We start from the raw sequence: 18,846 nt of genomic DNA on the forward strand, positions 1-18,846 counted from the left end.
CAGCTTTTTCATTATCCCAATTTTTACATTTTTAACCCCTTCCCCATGCAATTGCACTATATACTTAAATGTATGTTTTATTAAACTAGTATTGTTACTTTTTTACCAATTTTTTGCTCTGTCATCAATTCTGCGCAATCTTCCCCCCTTGTTTTTGCAGTGTCATGCTGCCTGCCTGGAGCTCTGAGTAGAAACTGCACCACCTGTGATGATGGCACCCGTGCCGCTGGAGCAGGAGGGGCCGGATAATGACACACTGACTGCTGTCTCTCCTCCTCCCAGCACCAGGGCGGTGGGGGAGCGAAGTTTAGTTGTGACCAGAGCTGCCTGTGAGTTAGGATGCCAGTAAAGCTGCCGCCCTAGGCAATTGCATAGAATGCCAATGCCTAGGGCCGGCTCTGTCTGAGCTTATAAACTATTTTGCCCTGGGACCCCATCAGACAATAAAAATAATGACAGGACCCCAGCAAGTTACTGCAGAAGGTCATCACATCACATGTGTAGTCAGCAGACAGCACATACATGGCAGCACTGCGGAGACAGAAAATGATGGGAGGAGTCTAAATAACAGACCCCTCAACAGATTTATCAGACTCCTTGAATCACTGACTGAGATTAGAAAAGTCATCAGCCTGATGGTCAGCAACATGGAGTCGCGACCCCATGCTGAGAAGGTCGGGACCCACTTTGGGGTCAGGACCCAGTTTGAGAACCACTGCAATAGGGCAAAGTATACTTGTGTGCTTATAAACAGAGGACAAGTGCCATAAAGATACAGAGTACGGAAAAAACAAAAAAAGTGAAAACGTGTGCCAACCCTTTGACTGTCGACCATTCCATAGTCGACCTAAAGCTTGTGTTGACCTTTATACCCTGTTGACCATTCAGAGGTGTTGACATACTCACTGTCGACCTAAAGAATGTCGACCTAGCATACCATAACCATGGAGTATATTATCTCCACTTCTATAAACCTGCAGTTTAGTAAATATACCCCCAGGTGCTTTATGTGGTTACAGCATAGATGATAGATAAGGTCTAGGCTGACCACTAAATGGTCGACAGTGACTAGGTCGACACCTAAGAATGGTTGACATGGACAGAAGGTCGATGCAAGCTTTAGGTAGACATGGTCGACATGTGGTTTTCACGGTTTTGGTGTCTATGTTGACATAGACACCGTATAAGTGTGCCGTGTCCCCTCCAGGGAGGTGCAGTCAGGGAGGCAGTGCTTCCCCTGTAATTTTGTTTAAAAATACGGTACAAAGAATTCTGTCATATTCTGTCATAAGTGTTTTCTTTATATTATTTTAGGAATTTGTAATATTTAAAAGTTTGTGACGCTCAGGCGTCCGTCAATGGGAGTTGGGTGTCAGCGGCAGCCAAGCTGGGGATGGGGGTGCGGTGGTGACTGTGACAGTGCCTCTCTGTTCACAGCCATCATCGCATGTCACTGGTCCCCTCGCATGGCTCGCCATTAGTCGGGCACTATTATATTCTCACTCTATGCCCACTTGGATAGTAAAGAATAGAAAAACATGAAATGACCTAATCACTGTTGACCATTAGTGGTCGACATAGTGACTGTCGAACTAGACATTGTTGACCCACTGACCCAGGGACCATATACCCTTAATTTACCACTAGGGTTGGCCATCATCGATGATTCAAAAATCAATTCAAAAAGTTTATGACTGATGTAGTGCGTATGCTTTGCCATCGATAGAGGGAAACTATCTGGTTCTCCCCCATCGATGGCAAAGCATACGCAAATTGTTTTTATCTCTTACCCAAGGGGCCGGGACACGTAAGGCCCCACCCCCAGGTTGAGTAAAAGAAAAGGGATGGTCATCGATAGTTGACCGATGCTCATTTGCACTATCGCCATCGATGGCAATAGCGTCGATGCACATCCCTATTTACCTGACTGCTAAGACCTTTTTCGTATGGGAGCTAATTCAGAATGGATCGCACAGCAGACAGGCAAAACTTTTCTATCATTACGGAATGCAGATCTCATTTATTTAATAGAGTTTCCCTGAAACGATATCACATGAATCATCGTTTTTTTTTTTTTGCAAGGTGCACGGAGCGGTTGCTGACCATCGATGGCCAATGGCAACTTTAACATCGATGGTTCATCCCTACGTCGAAGACAGTCCGTTATTTCCCGCTTCCCAGCGGCGGGAGATGCTACATAACGTGCCAAGCCTAAGAAGGAAGGAGTCAGGGACTCAGGGTGGGGTTATGCCAGGGAGGCGGCGTGGAGACTACGGCCGGGCTGACAGAATGTGACGCTCCGCCCTTTGCCGCTCTTATTAGTATTTACTCAGCATGTAATTTATAACTGCTACGTTATGCGCTAGCCGGTCATCCAGCCAATCACAGTGCGAAAGGTAGACTGACAGCCAATCACAATACAGCGTTGCTCCCAAGCCGTACTGGTTGCTAAGGGGAAGTGACGAGCTCTCCGCCAATCACTTACTTACCTAGTGCCCGTGTAGTGTCCGGGCACACTAGGCCTGTGTGTGATCGATGTGATTCGGGGAGTCTCCGTTCTAACACCGGGTAGAGCCGGCGCAACATGAATCTGCCTGCTGTGAGGTGAGGCTGTCTGTACATACGGGACAGTGAGGATGAGCACGTGGGGCAGTGAGGGTCAGCGGGATTTATACATGAGGCAGTGACCAAGCTGTGTGCACAGGACTGTGCCAGCGGTAGGGCTGTGTACATGGGCAGTGTGAGCCTATCACACCCATAGCTGTCACCCCAAGGTCTGTGAAATTCTCCCTAGTAATGCTGATACAGTACTTGGATACGTCCCTATTTCCCCATTATTAGGCCCATGTATACCATATGCCATTGCAGTCACATAGGACGCCATACTTGGACGGAGAAACTGCACTTTCCATAGGGCTAGTGCAAGATTGAATCATGTATGTATGCATCAGTCAGTATTTCTGCATCTACAGATGGTAACAGTGGGCATCTCAGTCTTTTCACATTCCGACGCACTAATCTACACCAGGGAAGGCTTTGTAGTGGCATTAGCTTAAAGTTGCAGTTGTCTGGAGTCTGTAGAGTGTAATGCTGAAACTTTTTGGAACTAACATCACTGGCAATAGTAGTGATTGCACCAATTTGATGTGCTGCTGTCAGCGAGGACGATGCTGTGCAGGAATGGGCTGCTGTCAGTGAGGCAAGAATTGGCTGCAGTCAGTGAGACAGGGATACTTTGCGAGGCACACTGGAGTGTGTCTGGCGTCGCAATCGCACATAAGGCCCCTGCAATGTGCCAGTTTTCGTGCATTCCATTGCAGCAAAGCATTGCGATCGCATGAAAACAGGCCATATCGCACTAGTGGATGGGGACCTTTAGCCCAGTGGCATAACTACAATTGGGGTTCCCCCCGCCACTGAAATGTGTGCGCCCACGCCTCCTACTCCCCTTCCCCCCCACTCACCCGCACTTACCCCCTAACCGCTGCATCTTCTGCCGCGACGATCCGTCCCGGGCCCGCTTCCCAGACCTGCTGCTATCTTCAGTCCCGGTGCTCCTGCTCCTCTCTCAGAATGTCACATCCAAAATGGCCGCCACCTTACAGCAGACCATTATTTAGCATGCAAGAGGAGGTCGCTGCCTCCTCTAGCATCCTTAATAACTGTCTGCTGTGAAGGGGGCGGACATTTTACATAGGACAGGAGGAGGAGGAGCACAGGCACTGCGGGCATCAGAGATTTGGCGGTGGCAATAGGTTCCCCAGACCCCGCGGCGCCCAAACTTCCCTAGCGCCTCCAAGCGACCGCGGGGGCTGCAGAGCTATTGCTACGCCACTGCTTTAGCCTACAATCTGCCTGGCAAAATTACCTACACATACATACAATGGTGAAAAAATTCATCACAATCGGTTCAGTGATTTCAGAGTTTATTACAAGCAGACTCTCATGTACAAGATATATATTGCAGCCGGTACATTCTACTGATGCTAAATCGGAACGATATCTGGGGAATTGTGAGGCCATATTACCACCATCTTTATCATGTTCCTCAAACCAGTCCTGAAAATTTCCAGTGTGACTGGGTGTATTATCCAGCTGAAAGAGGCCGCTGCCATCTGGAAATACTGTTGCCATGGTGTGTATTTGGTCTGCAGCAATGTTTCAGTAGGTGGCACAGTACATGTCAAAGTAACATCCAAATTAAGATCAGGACCCAAGGTTTCCTAGCAGAGAATTGCCCAGACAATCACACTACCTCTGCTGAATTGTCTTCTTAGGATATTTTTTTATTTTCTCACTAATTTTGGGGACTCCAGCTCCCATTCTCATGGTAGAATTGGTTCCCCCAGTCTGTACAGAACATGTAGTGCTGTTAAGGACAGCAAGTTCTTCCTCCCAATCCATAATTCTTGAGATTTCCTGCATTATAGCCAGGCTCCTTGTGCCACTCCACCTATTCAGATAGGCTAATACCCCTACGTTGTCTTTGATGTTCTCTTTTTATAATTTTCTGAAAACGATTATTTCTCTTTTGAGTACAGTTCTTCTTCTTCTGGACCCCCACAAGGAAGAATAGCCCCTGTCAGTCCGGATCCCCCCCAATTCTGATGTCTTCATACTAACTTTCGGGATCTTGATTGTTGGGCAGTCATCCGGCACCCGCTAAAGTCAGAGAAATCCCCTTAGTACATACAGGGATTTTCTCTGTCCTCCATATATTTTGCCCCCTTATCGTCCTTTAGTGCAGGGGTGGGGAACCTCAGGCCCGGGGGCCGTATGCGGCCCCCCGTAGCCGGTCTGGTTGGCCCGCCCACCCGCCGGCGGCTTTCCCGGGAGTCAAGTACAGGGGAATTCTCAAGAGAGGTCGGTAGTTCTCGCTAGATTCCTCTTAATCAACAGAAGCCGGAGACTGTCAGTCCTATTCAGCGGCAGCCTCCGGAGCGTGGGACAGCTGCAGCAGGACAGTTTGTAAGATGCATTTTTACATATGGCCCTCGAGGGATTTTTTCCCCATACAAACAGCCCATGGCACACAAAAGGTTCCCCACCCCTGCTTTAGTACATGGACACTAAGCTTTTTGCCTTTTTTTTTTTTTTTCTTCTTTTTTTTTATTAATTCATGTTATTGGGGTAGATGAGTGATGTTTTTTTAAAACATTGGAGCCTCCATTACTAACAGATTTTAATGGTGACGTACAGTTACCCTATATAACAGGGCCCCCTCTTTATAATGCCAGCTTAAAACCTAGCCCAAAAGTCATGTTCTTACCAAAGTAACTATAAATATTGCAAACATCATGGAATTTCTGTTCAGGTAGTATACAATACATGCTTGTAAGCGAAGGATGGCATTTTCAATTTATTAACTATTCAATGACCAATCGCTATATTATTTATTCTGTATTCCAGTGAGTTGTGATTCTCTCCCCATTTCAAATCCGCATGTTCCACTTGTGTCATAGTAGTAGTTGAGCCTGTGCACTTGGCTCACCATTCTCTACTCTATGTTTGCCCACATTTCTTGTAGACCAGATTTAGCAATTGACAAAACCAAAAAGAAGAGGAGAAGAGAGTTGACCGAGGAACAGAAGCAAGAAATTAAAGATGCATTTGATCTGTTTGATACAGACAAAGACAAATCCATAGATTACCATGAGCTAAAGGTAAGTTGCTCTCTTGAGTTCATCATTAACCTAAATGACTAATTTGTCACAACAGCAAGAACCTGCTAACATCTATGTACAGCTGCAGAAAAGATTATGAATGCTGATTGCTGAGATTCAGCAAATACTGTACACAGGGCCGTTTCTAGACAATTTCGCTCCCAGGGCGAAGAAATAAAAATGCGCCCCCCAATACATAATGTGATGGGGAAGAAGGTGCGTGTGCTGAAAAGGGTGTGTGGCTTAATTAAAGGGGTGTGGCTTAATATAAGGGGCATGGTCTAGCAGGAAAACAATTACCTTACACCTCACTTTTGCAACCTGCATGACCAAACATTGCTTACGACAGGAATGGTCATTGTCCTCCCACGCTTAAATCCTGCTCCCCCCCCCCCCCCCCCCCACACACACACACACACTACTCTTAAACACAGCACACACCCCACACTGATATTACACCCCTCACTACTCTCTCACATACAGCAGATCTCCCCACACACACAGCTCTCACATACAGGCCCCCCAAACACACACACTGCTCTCTGATACAGAACCTCTCCCTCGGTTGCTCTCTTACGTTCAGCGCAACCCCTGCCCCATCCCTCCCTTCTTACACACAGCCCCCCACCCCTGCTTCTTTTACACACTGTGACATAATGTGCCCCCTACCCACACACAGCGTCTCAGAGGCGGCGGGGTCTTCCATCCACAAGGCACAGTGGCAGCAGTTTCCGTGCAGCAGTTTCCGTGCAGCAGCAGCCACCCTGCCGGGTCTTTACCATAGGGGCACGGCCTGTCAGTGGCAGCAGCTGCCGGGTCTTCCATCTCAGTGGTGGCGGACTGCAGCGTATGATTGCTGAGGACACGCCTATCACTGTCCTCTCACGTGGCGGCTCCTGCTGCACCAGTCTAGCAGTGGACCAATCTGGGCTACGCTGTGCGAGTCCATAGGTCAAGCTCTGTCCCTGTTCTTACTGACAGCCGGAAGGCAGGGAGAGATCCTTTTGGCTGTTAGGTGTTCCTGAAGCAGTGCTCCCCCGTGCTGACTCGGCGCTCCAGCAAAGTAATACGGCGGGTCTTGGGGAGCTGGCGCGGCGCCCCGGTGGCTAGCAGTGGTGGACAAGACATGCAGTCACGTGGTGGCAGATGCGGCTGCACGGCCCTGACTGTACATTTTATAGACTAAGCCAATATGAGCAGCAGCTTCTTTATTGTCAACTGCCAGCATGATCCTGGTCACCGGTGTGCTGCGGTGCATCCTTGATCCCCCGACGGATCACTGGTCATTGCTGCCTCTTGATCAGTGTGTTGGCGGGTTGTTGATCATTGAATGCCGATTTATGTTTTTTTTTCAGGTATCCTGTTGTCCCGAAAAAGCTGGCACAGGTTGTTGCTTTGGTACTTGTGTATTATCACGGCTCCCGGCTAAGCTACATTGTCAGTGTAGCCCAATGGCTACCTAGCGTAGTCAGCGTAGTGACTCCACGGCAGCCCTGCGTAGTGTCTCCGTCAGCCAGCTAGTCACCGTACTGTCCCCGGGAGCTGCAGCTCTGTCTCCGGTGTCCCTGGCAAGCCTAGCGCCCACATGATCCCCTCTCCGCTGGTGGACACCGGCGGAAAGGGGATCATGTGGGCGTCGGCAGAGAGGCGCTCCATCTGTCTGAGAGTCACACGCTTGAGTGTCTCAGTAAGTATTACGGCAGGGTGCTTCTCTTGCACAATAAAGGAGGCATTTGTCAGTGCTCCATTTTACATACTGGCAAATGCCTCTATTTGAAACCCCCTAAATCAACACCAGCCCGAAGCGTGGCTAGAGCAGTGAGCCCCACGAGTGGACGCGTTACCCCGACCTTTTCACACCCCCACTCTCCACGTCGGCAGGCCCGAAGCATGGCGAGCCACACTTTATAAAATCAACTCCACGCTGACGTTGATAGTGGGGGTATGAAAAGGTCAGGAGGACGGGTAACGCGTCGGACTGGCGTGGAAAGTGGGGGTGTTTCAGGAACACATTCACACCTATCATGTCAGGCAGGTTAAAATGGTCAATGGTTCCCACACAATATAATAAGTGCAGACTGACTAACTATGTAAGCTCCGGCTGGCCGCGAACGGGTGGGAACACAATGCTGATACTAACAGGGATGCCTGACTGACTACGCTAACTACGTAAGCTCTGGCTAGCCACGAACAGGTGGGAACACTACACTACGCTGCCTACGCTGGCCGTGGGAACACTACCCCTATTCTGACATGGACGCTACGCTAACTACGTAACTGGTTCCGTGATAATACACAAGTACCTCTGCTTTTGTGGATTTTGTTCCAGCTGCCTCAGGCAGCTGGAACAAAATCCAGTAGAAGCGCCGGCTTTTCCGGGACAAATGTAGTTTTCACCGTACCTGTGCACTTTTAGGAGAGACTGTATTTTTTGGGGGGAGACCAAATCAAATTCCTTGCAAAAAATATATACATATGCGTGAAACATTTCAAAACTTTTAAAAAATAATATTTTTTCGTTCCTACTTGGATAACCCCCTTTTACAGAATGATCGTGGCTTGTGCCAGAGATGGAACGACTTGTATGCATTACAGTCTATTATATTTTGTGCTTTATTTCCTGTGCCTATTTATTGTATTCTTGCTCAAAAGTAATTAAAAATCCAGTTAAACTTAAGTAACTGCCTTGACATAAAGCAAAAATAAGCTTAAATATATGGAAATTCAAATTATATTTTGACCTTTTTACCTGTGTATATGTTGGCTTTTTCTTTTTGCAGGTGGCTATGAGAGCTTTGGGCTTTGATGTAAAGAAAGCAGATGTTCTAAAGATCCTAAAAAATTATGACGGTGAAGCAACAGGAAAAATTAGCTTTGATCATTTTAACGAAGTTGGTAAGTGCTCTGATCTTAAGGTGCCCACACACTAGAAAGATCTGTGATCAAAAGATGTGCTCATAAATAAGCCTTCAAAACTTTAGTCCGTCCTGGACAAAAGATTTCAGGCAAGCGCACATCTTTACCAAAGATTTTTCTTAAGATCCCGTGTGCGTTCCTATGGATCTTTTGTTAAATCTTCTGATCTTTCATGCAGCATGTAAGATCAGAAGATTTACCAAAAGATTCACGGGAGCGCGCATTGGACTGATATTGGCCGATTATCGTTAAAACATCGGATGATGTATCGTCAGATTTATCGAAAATCGGTCAAAAAATCGTTCTAGTGTGTGGGCACCTTTACTCGATATACAATGCGGGGGCCATAAAATAGAAGAGGCATGTATATGCAGGTGCTGTAGCAGTCATATTCTCCCCATCACTACATTGGGGTGGTCATTGGTTCTGTCATATATAAAACAAAAGAATAGACAGCCCTAGAAAAAGGTACATTTCTATTTATTAGCCTTCATTTACTTATTTAAAGACTAATGACTGGCAGGCATTACTATGAATAATGATAAAAATAGATATATCAGCATTTTCTCGTGAGCCCACTATGTTAAAAAAAAAAAAAAAATCTCTTGAAATATATTTGTGTCTTGCAGGCATGCTTTCCCCACTTGGGAATACTATTTATTTATTAACAGTTTATTATATAGCCAGAGACGAATTTCCCATTAGGCACGTGCCTAGGGACGGCACATGCTTGGGGGCGGCACTTGGATGCCTGTGATGGTACTGTCAGCCCAAAGTGTACCAATAACTGCAAAATATCCACTGTACTGTACCGTATTCCATCTTTAATAGAGTGTAAATGATAGGACATGCAGATACTGCCCCTGTAAACTGTCCTACTTAGTAATATGTATACATAATAAAAGAACGTCACAGTTAGTGGCTTTTTTTAATAAATCCATTATATTGGCTATTATCAAATGAGGGCTTATAAGTAATCAATAAAAATAATATAATTAGACAGGGGGTAGCATTATTATTGTGCCTAGGGGCGCCGTCATCCCTAAATCCGCACCTGGACGCAAGGTGTGTGTACGGTGTGAAGAGAGCAGAAGAGGAATAAGTATGGGGAGGTGGGAGAATGGGAAAGAGGAACAATGAGTTAGGAGGCTGTTGTTGGAAATGGTTGAATAAGGATGTATAGATATGATAGATGGGGCACAGGGAGAAAAGGAGGGGGACAGATACTCGGCAGAGAAAGGCGGGACAGCCAGATCTAGGCAGATAAATTGGAAAGCAACCAAATTCTGGGTAGAGAGGGGGTGGCAGCAAGATGCTGGCCAGTGAAGAGAGAAGAGGACTGATGTTGGGCAGAGAGAGGGAGCGGACAGATGCTGGACAGGGAGAGGGAGGAAATATCCTGGTCAGAGACAATGGGCAGATGGAGGGCAGATGCTGGGAGAGGGAGGGCAGATGCTGGGCAGGGAGAGGGAGGGCAGATGCTGGGCAGGGAGAGGGAGGGCAGATGCTGGGCAGGGAGAGAGAGGGCAGATGCTGGGCAGGGAGAGGGAGGGCAGATGCTGGGCAGGGAGAGGGAGGGCAGATGCTGGGCAGGGAGGGGGGGGGCAGATGCTGGGCAGGGAGAGGGGGAGGGGCAGATGCTGGGCAGAGAGAGGGAGGACAGATGCTGGGCAGAGAGAGAGGGAGGACAGATGGCCCTAATCTTTGCACAACTTTTGGTATACTTTATATAGAATAATTTATGTTTTGCAAATGAAGCTGAAAGTTGTCAGTACAGTCACACAGTAAGTCTGACAGCACATTTACACAGTTCTAACTTAATAACAACAAAATGAATATTGCGTTGGTCCATGGTGGCTGTGCCACTACCAATTCTTAAAGAACTGGTAACCCCATCGCCAAGGGGCCACGCCCGATAGCCATGCAATAACAGCCACGGGTGGGGTGGGGGGGGGGGGGGATAGGGGGAGTGGGAGTGGGATGGGTTTCTTTTGTCTCAGGTTCCCAAGCCTGTATGTGGGTCTCTTTGTCTTCGGTTCCCAAGCCTGTATGTGGGTCTCTTTGTCTTCGGTTCCCAAGCCTGTATGTGGGTCTCTTTGTCTTCGGTTCCCAAGCCTGTATGTGGGTCTCTTTGTCTTCGGTTACCAAGCCTGTATGTGGGTCTCTTTGTCTTCGGTTCCCAAGCCTGTATGTGGGTCTCTTTGTCTTCGGTTCCCAAGCCTGTATGTGGGTCTCTTTGTCTTCGGTTCCCAAGCCTGTATGTGGGTTTCTTTGTCTCAGGTTCCTAAGCCTGTATGTGGGTCTCTTTGTCTTCGGTTCCCAAGCCTGTATGTGGGTCTCTTTGTCTCAGGTTCCCAAGCCTGTATGTGGGTCTCTTTGACTCAGGTTCCCAAGCCTGTATGTGGGTCTCTTTGTCTCAGGTTCCCAAGCCTGTATGTGGGTCTCTTTGTCTCAGGTTCCCAAGCCTGTATGTGGGTCTCTTTGTCTCAGGTTCCCAAGCCTGTATGTGGGTCTCTTTGGTTCCCAAGCCAGTATGTGGGTCTCTTTGTCTCAGGTTCCCAAGCCTGTATGTGGGTCTCTTTGTCTTCGGGTCCCAAGCCTGTATGTGGGTCTCTTTGTCTTTGGTTCCCAAGCCAGTATGTGGGTCTCTTTGTCTTTGGTTCCTAAGCCTGTATGTGGGTCTCTTTGTCTCAGGTTCCTAAGCCTGTTTGTGGGTCTCTTTGTCTCAGGTTCCTAAGCCTGTATTTGGGTCTCTTTTTGGTTCCCAAGCCGGAGCTGTTGCTTTAATTCAGATAAAGGTCACACATCTCTCTTGCCAGGTTAATTACTGTATCTGCAGGTTCAAGTTCTTCAGGGAGTCCAGCTTCACTATCAAGGTCCTGTGAAGATTCATCAGCAGCAGTCATGAGACGATATTGTTTGTAACAAATGATGCCCAGTGCTATTGCAGTGAACACTAGACTGAAAATGGCCACTGTTGATAAGGTTATCCAATAATTGGTGTTCTCCATATTCAGGGTTTTTTTCAGCTCATCGCTCAGGTCACTTTCTTCTGCTGCTTCTTCTGTAGGAGTTTCTTCTTTATAGCCTGAAGTTGGTTTATTCTCCTCATTATAGATGTTAGTTCCATCATCTCGGGCCAAGCGATCTTCAGCTGCCCGAATTGGAGCTCCATTGCCCCCAGTAATCACTAATATTAGCAAAACGAATATCTGTATACACAGCATCTTCAATACAGGTCTTATTCCATGGACAACTTCCTTTCAAATGGTTCCTGATGCAGCTGATGACATCACAATCAGCCACAGCCTCATGATGAAATGTTCTGTGATGTCATAATGGAAACCAGGGAAGTGGCTGGGACCTTATTAGGAGGCAATTTGTATTATACAAAAGAAGAACTAGGTTTTGTCATCCATAGTGCACAAACTATTAAAGTTAAGTCAGTGAAATATTAAAATAAAGAAAAAAGTGTAAATGATAAAAGTTAATTATGTTTTATTTATATATATATATATATATATATATATATATATATATATATATATATATATATATATATATATATATATATATATATATATATATATATATGTTATTTTTACAAATGTATGTAAAAGCAAAAAAATAATCTCTTAAATACAAGTACAAGACCAGGCTGTACAGCTCTGGTCCCAACAATATAGGTGTTTTGTCAGTCACCCAAATGATGTAGAAGTAGAAAAAGATTGTTATCGTTAAACACACAGCGTACATTTTATAACCACCGACTTGCTTTCCATTGTCCATTAAGTATAATTTGATTGGGTGCTATGGGTAACATCCAGTGACGGTTTTTACCTATGGGCTGCAGTACTGCAACCCCGCCCCCTGCCCAGGTAAATTCCTCCACTGTGCTCTGTCTAAGTGAAGCCAGATACAACCTGTGACATTACTCTGGCTTCACTACAGCCCATATTATCTGCATACCCTCCAACATCTGAAGAGCAGAAACCGGTACAAATCCGTAAAGGGGCGTCGTCTTGGGTAAAGGGGGCGTGGTCATGCTCCCTTCCTACCCTTACAATGTACAGTTGCAGACCCAAAAAAGATACAGGCCATAAAAAATGGTGCTGTACCTGACAAAGTACAGTGGTGGGTATGTATCAGAGGTATGCGCATGTGCAGTTCAGATGCCGTTACTGCACATTCACCGTTCCCAGTGCCTGTCATTTGCAGTGTACAGGCGCCGGGACAGTAATTTAGCATCTGTGGGCTGCTGACCAAACATGGCCGATTCAGTATACCATAACCACTGTCTCAATTACAGCGGTCACGCTGAATTGCCCAGTCCCGATGTCGCAGTGTCAAGGAGGGGAACACGAGTTTTGCCCAGCTGTTCAGGGAGCGCTATGCATGCCCCCAAAATGTTGACCAATCAAAGGCCTTATACACAAAAAATACTCAGCAGGAGGCCCTAAATGTGTATTAAGGTAGGACAATTATTATCCGCGGATTCAGTCAGGATTCTGTTAGGCTCTCTCCTTGCCCATGATCCTGCCATCCATCCACTGACCTTCTGTTATACAGCACATATGGAAGCAATGTCAGATACTGTATGTTTCTGAAGCACAGATTTATGCTATAGCACAGTATAGAACTTGTAAGTAGTATTGGATATATTATACAAGATGACCTTTGTTTTAGGCTTAGTGACTCAAATACTTACATGTATTACAGTACGTAGGGCCTTATTCTAGTTCACTCTTTCTGATAAAATCCTTCTTAGATGGACAAAACCATGTGCACTGCAGGTGGGGCAGATGTGCAGATTTGGGTGGGATTTACTTCAAAATGTGATCTATATTGAAGTGTAAAAATAAAGCAGTCAGTATTTACCCTGCATAGAAACAAAATAAAGCACCCAAATCGAATTATCTCTGCACATTTTACATCTACCCCCCTGCAGTGCTCATGGTTTTGTCCATCTTAAGAAGGACTTTGTCAGAAATCGTTTGCATTGATTCTTAAATATGTCTTTACGGGTATGGAATGTATGGTCGACCTAAAGATGGTCAACAGTCATTAGATCGACACCACTAGGTCGACATACTGGAAGTTCGACATCGGTCTAGGTCGACATGGCACAAGATCAACAGGTCATTAGGTCGACACAAGCATTAGGTCGACATGGTCTAGGTTGACAGTCAAAAGGTTGACATGGGGTTTTTCACTGTTTTTTTTTACCCGAATGTCGACATAGAAACAGTTTTAAGTGCAGTGCGTCCCCTCTCATGGCTTTCTGAGCTCATAAAAACAGGGAAAAACCCCATGTCGACCTTTTGAATGTCGACCTAGACCATGTCGACATAATGCTTGTGTCGACATTGTGCCATGTCGACCTAGTGTAGACCCCTGTCGACCTTCCAGTATGTCGACCTAATGACTGTTGACTATTGTACCACCACTGGAAGGGACGGCTGCCAGGCTGCCATTGAAAACTTCGACGTGCGGGGCTTTGCCGCCCGGCAGGAGCCGGAGCTTGTGTAATAGCCCTTAAAGTCCCGGCATCGGCAATCCAGGCTCTGTTTCCGACAATACAGATCCGCCTCCGTGGTGAGGCAAACCTGTTGCAAGCGAGTCCTGGCCGGGATTGAATACTGCCAGCTGCTATTTCCAACTGGTGGAAATAGCGACTGGGATTTCATACTTCCATTAATGGTTAATGATGCCTTTCATCTGTTTTACACGCTATACTGTATGGTATATAGTGAACGATGGAGTCATTGGTGAAAACTTGCAGTGACCTCTTTTGGTCACAAATTCAATGATAGCGTAGCTGAGCGATTATCGGCAGACTGTGTATGTCAGGCGTGTCCAAACTGTGGCCCTCCAGCTGTTGTGAAACTACACATCCCAGCATGCCTTGCCATAGTTGTAGCATTCCCAAATAGCAAACCTGTGGCAAGGCATGATGGGACTTGTGGTTTCACAACAGCCATAGTTTGGACAGACCTGGTGTATGTGATAATAGATGGAGTTAATCACTGCGCTGTGTTTGAAAAAGCTGCTCAATAGTTAATAATACAATAAAATATTATCTAATGGTTGATAGTGATAAAGTTGACCCTAAGAATGGTCGACATTGACAGAAGGTTGACCAATCTTTAGGGCAACATGAGTAATGTCGACATGAGTTTTTGGTGTCTATGTCGACATGCAGGGCCGGATTTGTGCCTAGGCCCGTGAGACATCGGCCTCAGGGCGGCACCATTTAAGGGCGGCAGGCAGGCTGACATTCTGTTAAATAGCAGCATGGCACAGCGGGTGGGCAGCGGCGAGTGACGAGCGCCGCCACAGACATGAATTATCATATGTTGGCTGCAGCGCCGCTCGTCACCCGCCACTGCCCACCCACTCTGTCATGCACATTACATCACCGCTTAGTGGCTGGGTCCGACAGTCCCCCTGTGTATCTGGAAATGGTGGATAAAAGTCAACCTTGTCCAAGCCGACACCTGAGCATGTGCGACCCCTAATTAGTGCACTGCCTCTTCTCGCTTGCCATGCTTTCTGCCAGATTATATCATGTAAAGCATTTGCAGTGTCTAGTAGATAAACAATAGTCTACATGCACACGGTTGACCTATACAAATAAAAAGGTCGTTGTGAGTTTTTTTCATTTTTTGGGGGGGGGAGGGGGGGTTTGGTGTCCATTTTTTTTTTTTTTTTTAGATTTCCTCTTATGGACCCCAAATTAGCGTACTTCTTCCCCTTGTATGGCTTGCTTCAATCGTTATGCTTCGCATAAGGTTCCCTCTCAATTTGCTGTTCCCAATCGGAGTCCACGTGGATGGTGAAGTTTTAAAAAACTCCCAAACAGCTCATGTGGACCTTGAGCTTGTGTCATCCCTTTGACCATGTGGACACTATAGTGTTGACCTAGACATTGTCAGCTATCCGGACACCATGATAATAATAGGCATAAATATAACAACTATACTATATGTTAACATCTTTTATTGCATACGTGACAAGCCCAAACCTGTAAGTTATAATAGACAATGCATTTTAATATTCATTTAGTGACAGATTTGATATTGGACCGTGATCCCCAAGAAGAGATGCTCAAAGCCTTTAAACTGTTCGATGATGATGATTCGGGCAAAATAAGCTTGAGGAATCTCCGTCGAGTCGCTCGAGAACTTGGTGAAAACATGACCGATGAAGAACTGCGAGCTATGATTGAGGAGTTTGACAAAGACGGGGATGGAGAGAGTAAGTTCATCTGGGGTCTACACCACAGACTTTATAAAGGGAATATACATTTTTCAATGTTGTTCACATAAGTAGTCGGTCAAATAATTATCCTGCCTATTATATAAAGTTCATTATTTTAAGGAAGAATTTTGGGTAAATGCAGCGGAGGTTCCTTTCATTGGTTACCTAGTTTTCAAATAAACTTTTAGCTTTTTGAACAAAGCAGGGATATCCCGTATTTCACCTGTACACATAAGTGATAGCCGTTTCATGGACTGGACTGATGCAGTAGATGACTTCACTTCGAATTGAATCTTAAGGGTAAATTTATTAAAGGTTAGTTTTGGAAGATTTGGTGCTTTTTATTTTGTGATATTCTGTTAATTTAGAAAAACGGAGTTTAAATAAAATCAAAATTGATGGTAAAATGCTTGTCAAACGTGACTGGTGGCATTATGTGTAATAGGCACTACTAGGGGGCATTGTGTAAGGGGATTTACTGAGGGCATTATTTGCAATAGGCACTACTGGGGGCATTATGTGTATGCGTAGTACTGGAGGCATTACCTGTAGAATAATGTATAATGAGAATTACAGTGTGTGGCATGTTGTGTAATGGGCATTTCGGTGGATGGCATGTTGTGTAATTGGCATTCCTATAATGAGGATTTTTTTTTTTTTTATTTAAGGAGCATGAATCAGGATTTTTGTTATCATGTGGTGACCAATGTTTGGACGTGCAGGTTGCAGAACTGGGGTATAATGTATTTTCCTGCTATACGACACCCATTGCAGCGAGGCCACACACCTCTTTTTTAGGACACACGGTTACGGCGTACACACATTCTTTGTTTTAAAATGTCTAAGGGGGGTGAGGGCATTTTTTTTTAAATGTTCACACTGGGAGCCAAATTGCCTAGAAACGTCCCTGTTCGTTATAACAAAATACCATATGAGGTGGGACAGCTCCAGAAACTTTTTTTGGTCAGTTGGAAGCTAAATTTATAGTTGCGTCACTGGTTGGTGTGTCTGCGGCACCTTGCTGCTGGCCGTGGGACTGACACGCATAGCATTGTTGCTGCTATTTCATGTGTGTGTCTGGCAACTTTATCCTTGCAGCAGTGCAGCTGTAGCTACTGTGTTAGTGATCTGAGGAGCCTGTGGGATGTGGGGGTGGGCAGAAGGCAGAAAAGTTTCAAAAGAGCAATGTACATCATGCCTTCGTAAAGGTGTACACTGGCAGGACTATGGAGCCACTAAGACAGCTAGAACTTCTATTACTTGTTATTGCTTCTCTTTAGGACTCTATCTGGTGCATTATGTCTGAGAGGCGCTAACTGGCACAAAGGGGCCAATTCAGACCTGATAGCAGGGCAGCAAGGTTTTGGAGTGCCACCCATAAACGCCGGCCGGCTATTAATCAGCCAGTGTACGTCCTGTGATCATAGCATATGGCCTGCACTGAGGGCATGTGCTCTGCGGACCGTGCAAATGTGCAGTCCTACGATAATTGGCATAGCTGAATTGGTCCTAGTTTCTAACGGGCTCTACCTGGCACATGTGTGCAAGTGCCACAACTGTGTGGTGTAATGTGAATGGATGCTATTATGTGGCAACGCCCCCCCCCCCCCCTTTCCTCATAAAGCCATGCACCTGAATTTCCTATCTTGCACAGGGCACCAAAATGTCTAGTTACAGCACTGCGCATGCTATACATACATCATAATCAAATCCCAGATTGTTATTATAAATTGACTAAAATGGTATTGGAATAAAAGAATGACATGGACCTACCTGTAAGCAGCAGGTTTTGACGAAGAACTGCAAAAAAAAGTCTAAAACAATTCTTTACAGTTGAACTACAAGTCCCTTGTAAAAAAAGGGGGGCTATATATATATGGGATGTGGTCGAATCCCGGCGGTAAAAATCCCGACCGCCGAAATCCCGAAACATTCTCTCTCCGTGTCCACGACACCCATACAGGGAGAATAAATTAGCGTATCGAGGCACCGGGCCCGCTCCACGTCCCCCCCCCTTGTCGGGATTTTGACCGCCGGGATTCCATACCGAATCCATGTATATAACAGCCGTATTTCCTAAACTCTTCCTCCAATTTGGATGTGCGTACCCTCAAATTCTAGCTTGAAATATTTGTTTTGGTTGGAGGGGGGGGGGGGGGGGGGCGGCAAATGGCTAAAATAACAAAAATATGTGGACCTAACTGTATATGTTTTATTTATATGGTGTGTTTTCAGATATTATTTTTTTATTGTATTTTGTGCAACATAGTTTCTAGTAAATTTATTTTGGTACATGCCTATATGAAGTTAGCATCTTCATAGACGTATGAAACATGTCTTCGTGACCCATGTAAATGGCAGGTAAATGGTCATCAAACGCATGCTTATAGCTGTGCGAGATGAGGGGCCTATACAGGTGCTTCTACGCCCCTTCAACGGAACATGTACTCTTCACCCCAGTTGAATTCACACTTCAAGTGTTGTTGAAATGATGTCCTTTAATAATGTTTATTTATATATTCTTTTTTCCCCCCTCAATGCAGTAAATCAAGAAGAATTTATTTCCATAATGACTGAGGACATCTAACTAAGAATGACACCTGTTTCTGCATGAGAAATGTGCCCACAGCAGGGATCCTCTGTACCATTGCCCACAGCAGGGGGTCCTCTGTACCATTGCCCACAGCAGGAGTCTTCTGTACTATTGACCACAGCAGGAATCTTCTGTACCATTACCCACACCAGTAGCAATACGATATTCCGCTGTACAATATTCAGTAAGGACCAACCTTCAAAAGTTCAAAGTCAGTGTTTTGTAGCATATTATGTTACATAACTATTATCCCAATTTTGAGTATCATTTTATTTGTATAAAAGTGTGTTTTTTTTTGTTGTTTGTTTTTTATGCAGCTGTGTAATTAAATCTTAAAGTGCTTTGTAAAATTGCATTGTTGTTGTCTGATTTGTAATTTGAGCTAGAGATTTCGCAATTAAATTTGATGTACAA

The 18,846-nt window shown here is 45.5% G+C and overlaps 1 protein-coding gene across 1 annotated transcript; it reads left to right on the plus strand.

The window, feature by feature from the left end:
• Nucleotides 1–2,348: 2,348 nt before the first annotated feature.
• Nucleotides 2,349–18,785, plus strand: CETN3 (centrin 3). Its single transcript, XM_083151806.1, has 5 exons — nt 2,349–2,604; nt 5,528–5,663; nt 8,444–8,558; nt 15,645–15,836; nt 18,383–18,785. The coding sequence occupies exons 1-5, from the start codon at nt 2,585–2,587 to the stop codon at nt 18,424–18,426; spliced, it is 507 nt and encodes a 168-aa protein (XP_083007932.1). The 5' UTR covers nt 2,349–2,584; the 3' UTR covers nt 18,427–18,785.
• Nucleotides 18,786–18,846: the final 61 nt, after the last annotated feature.

The sequence above is a fragment of the Crinia signifera genome, chromosome 1, assembly GCF_055691185.1.
Source record: "Crinia signifera chromosome 1, ASM5569118v1, whole genome shotgun sequence".
NCBI lineage: Eukaryota > Metazoa > Chordata > Amphibia > Anura > Myobatrachidae > Crinia > Crinia signifera.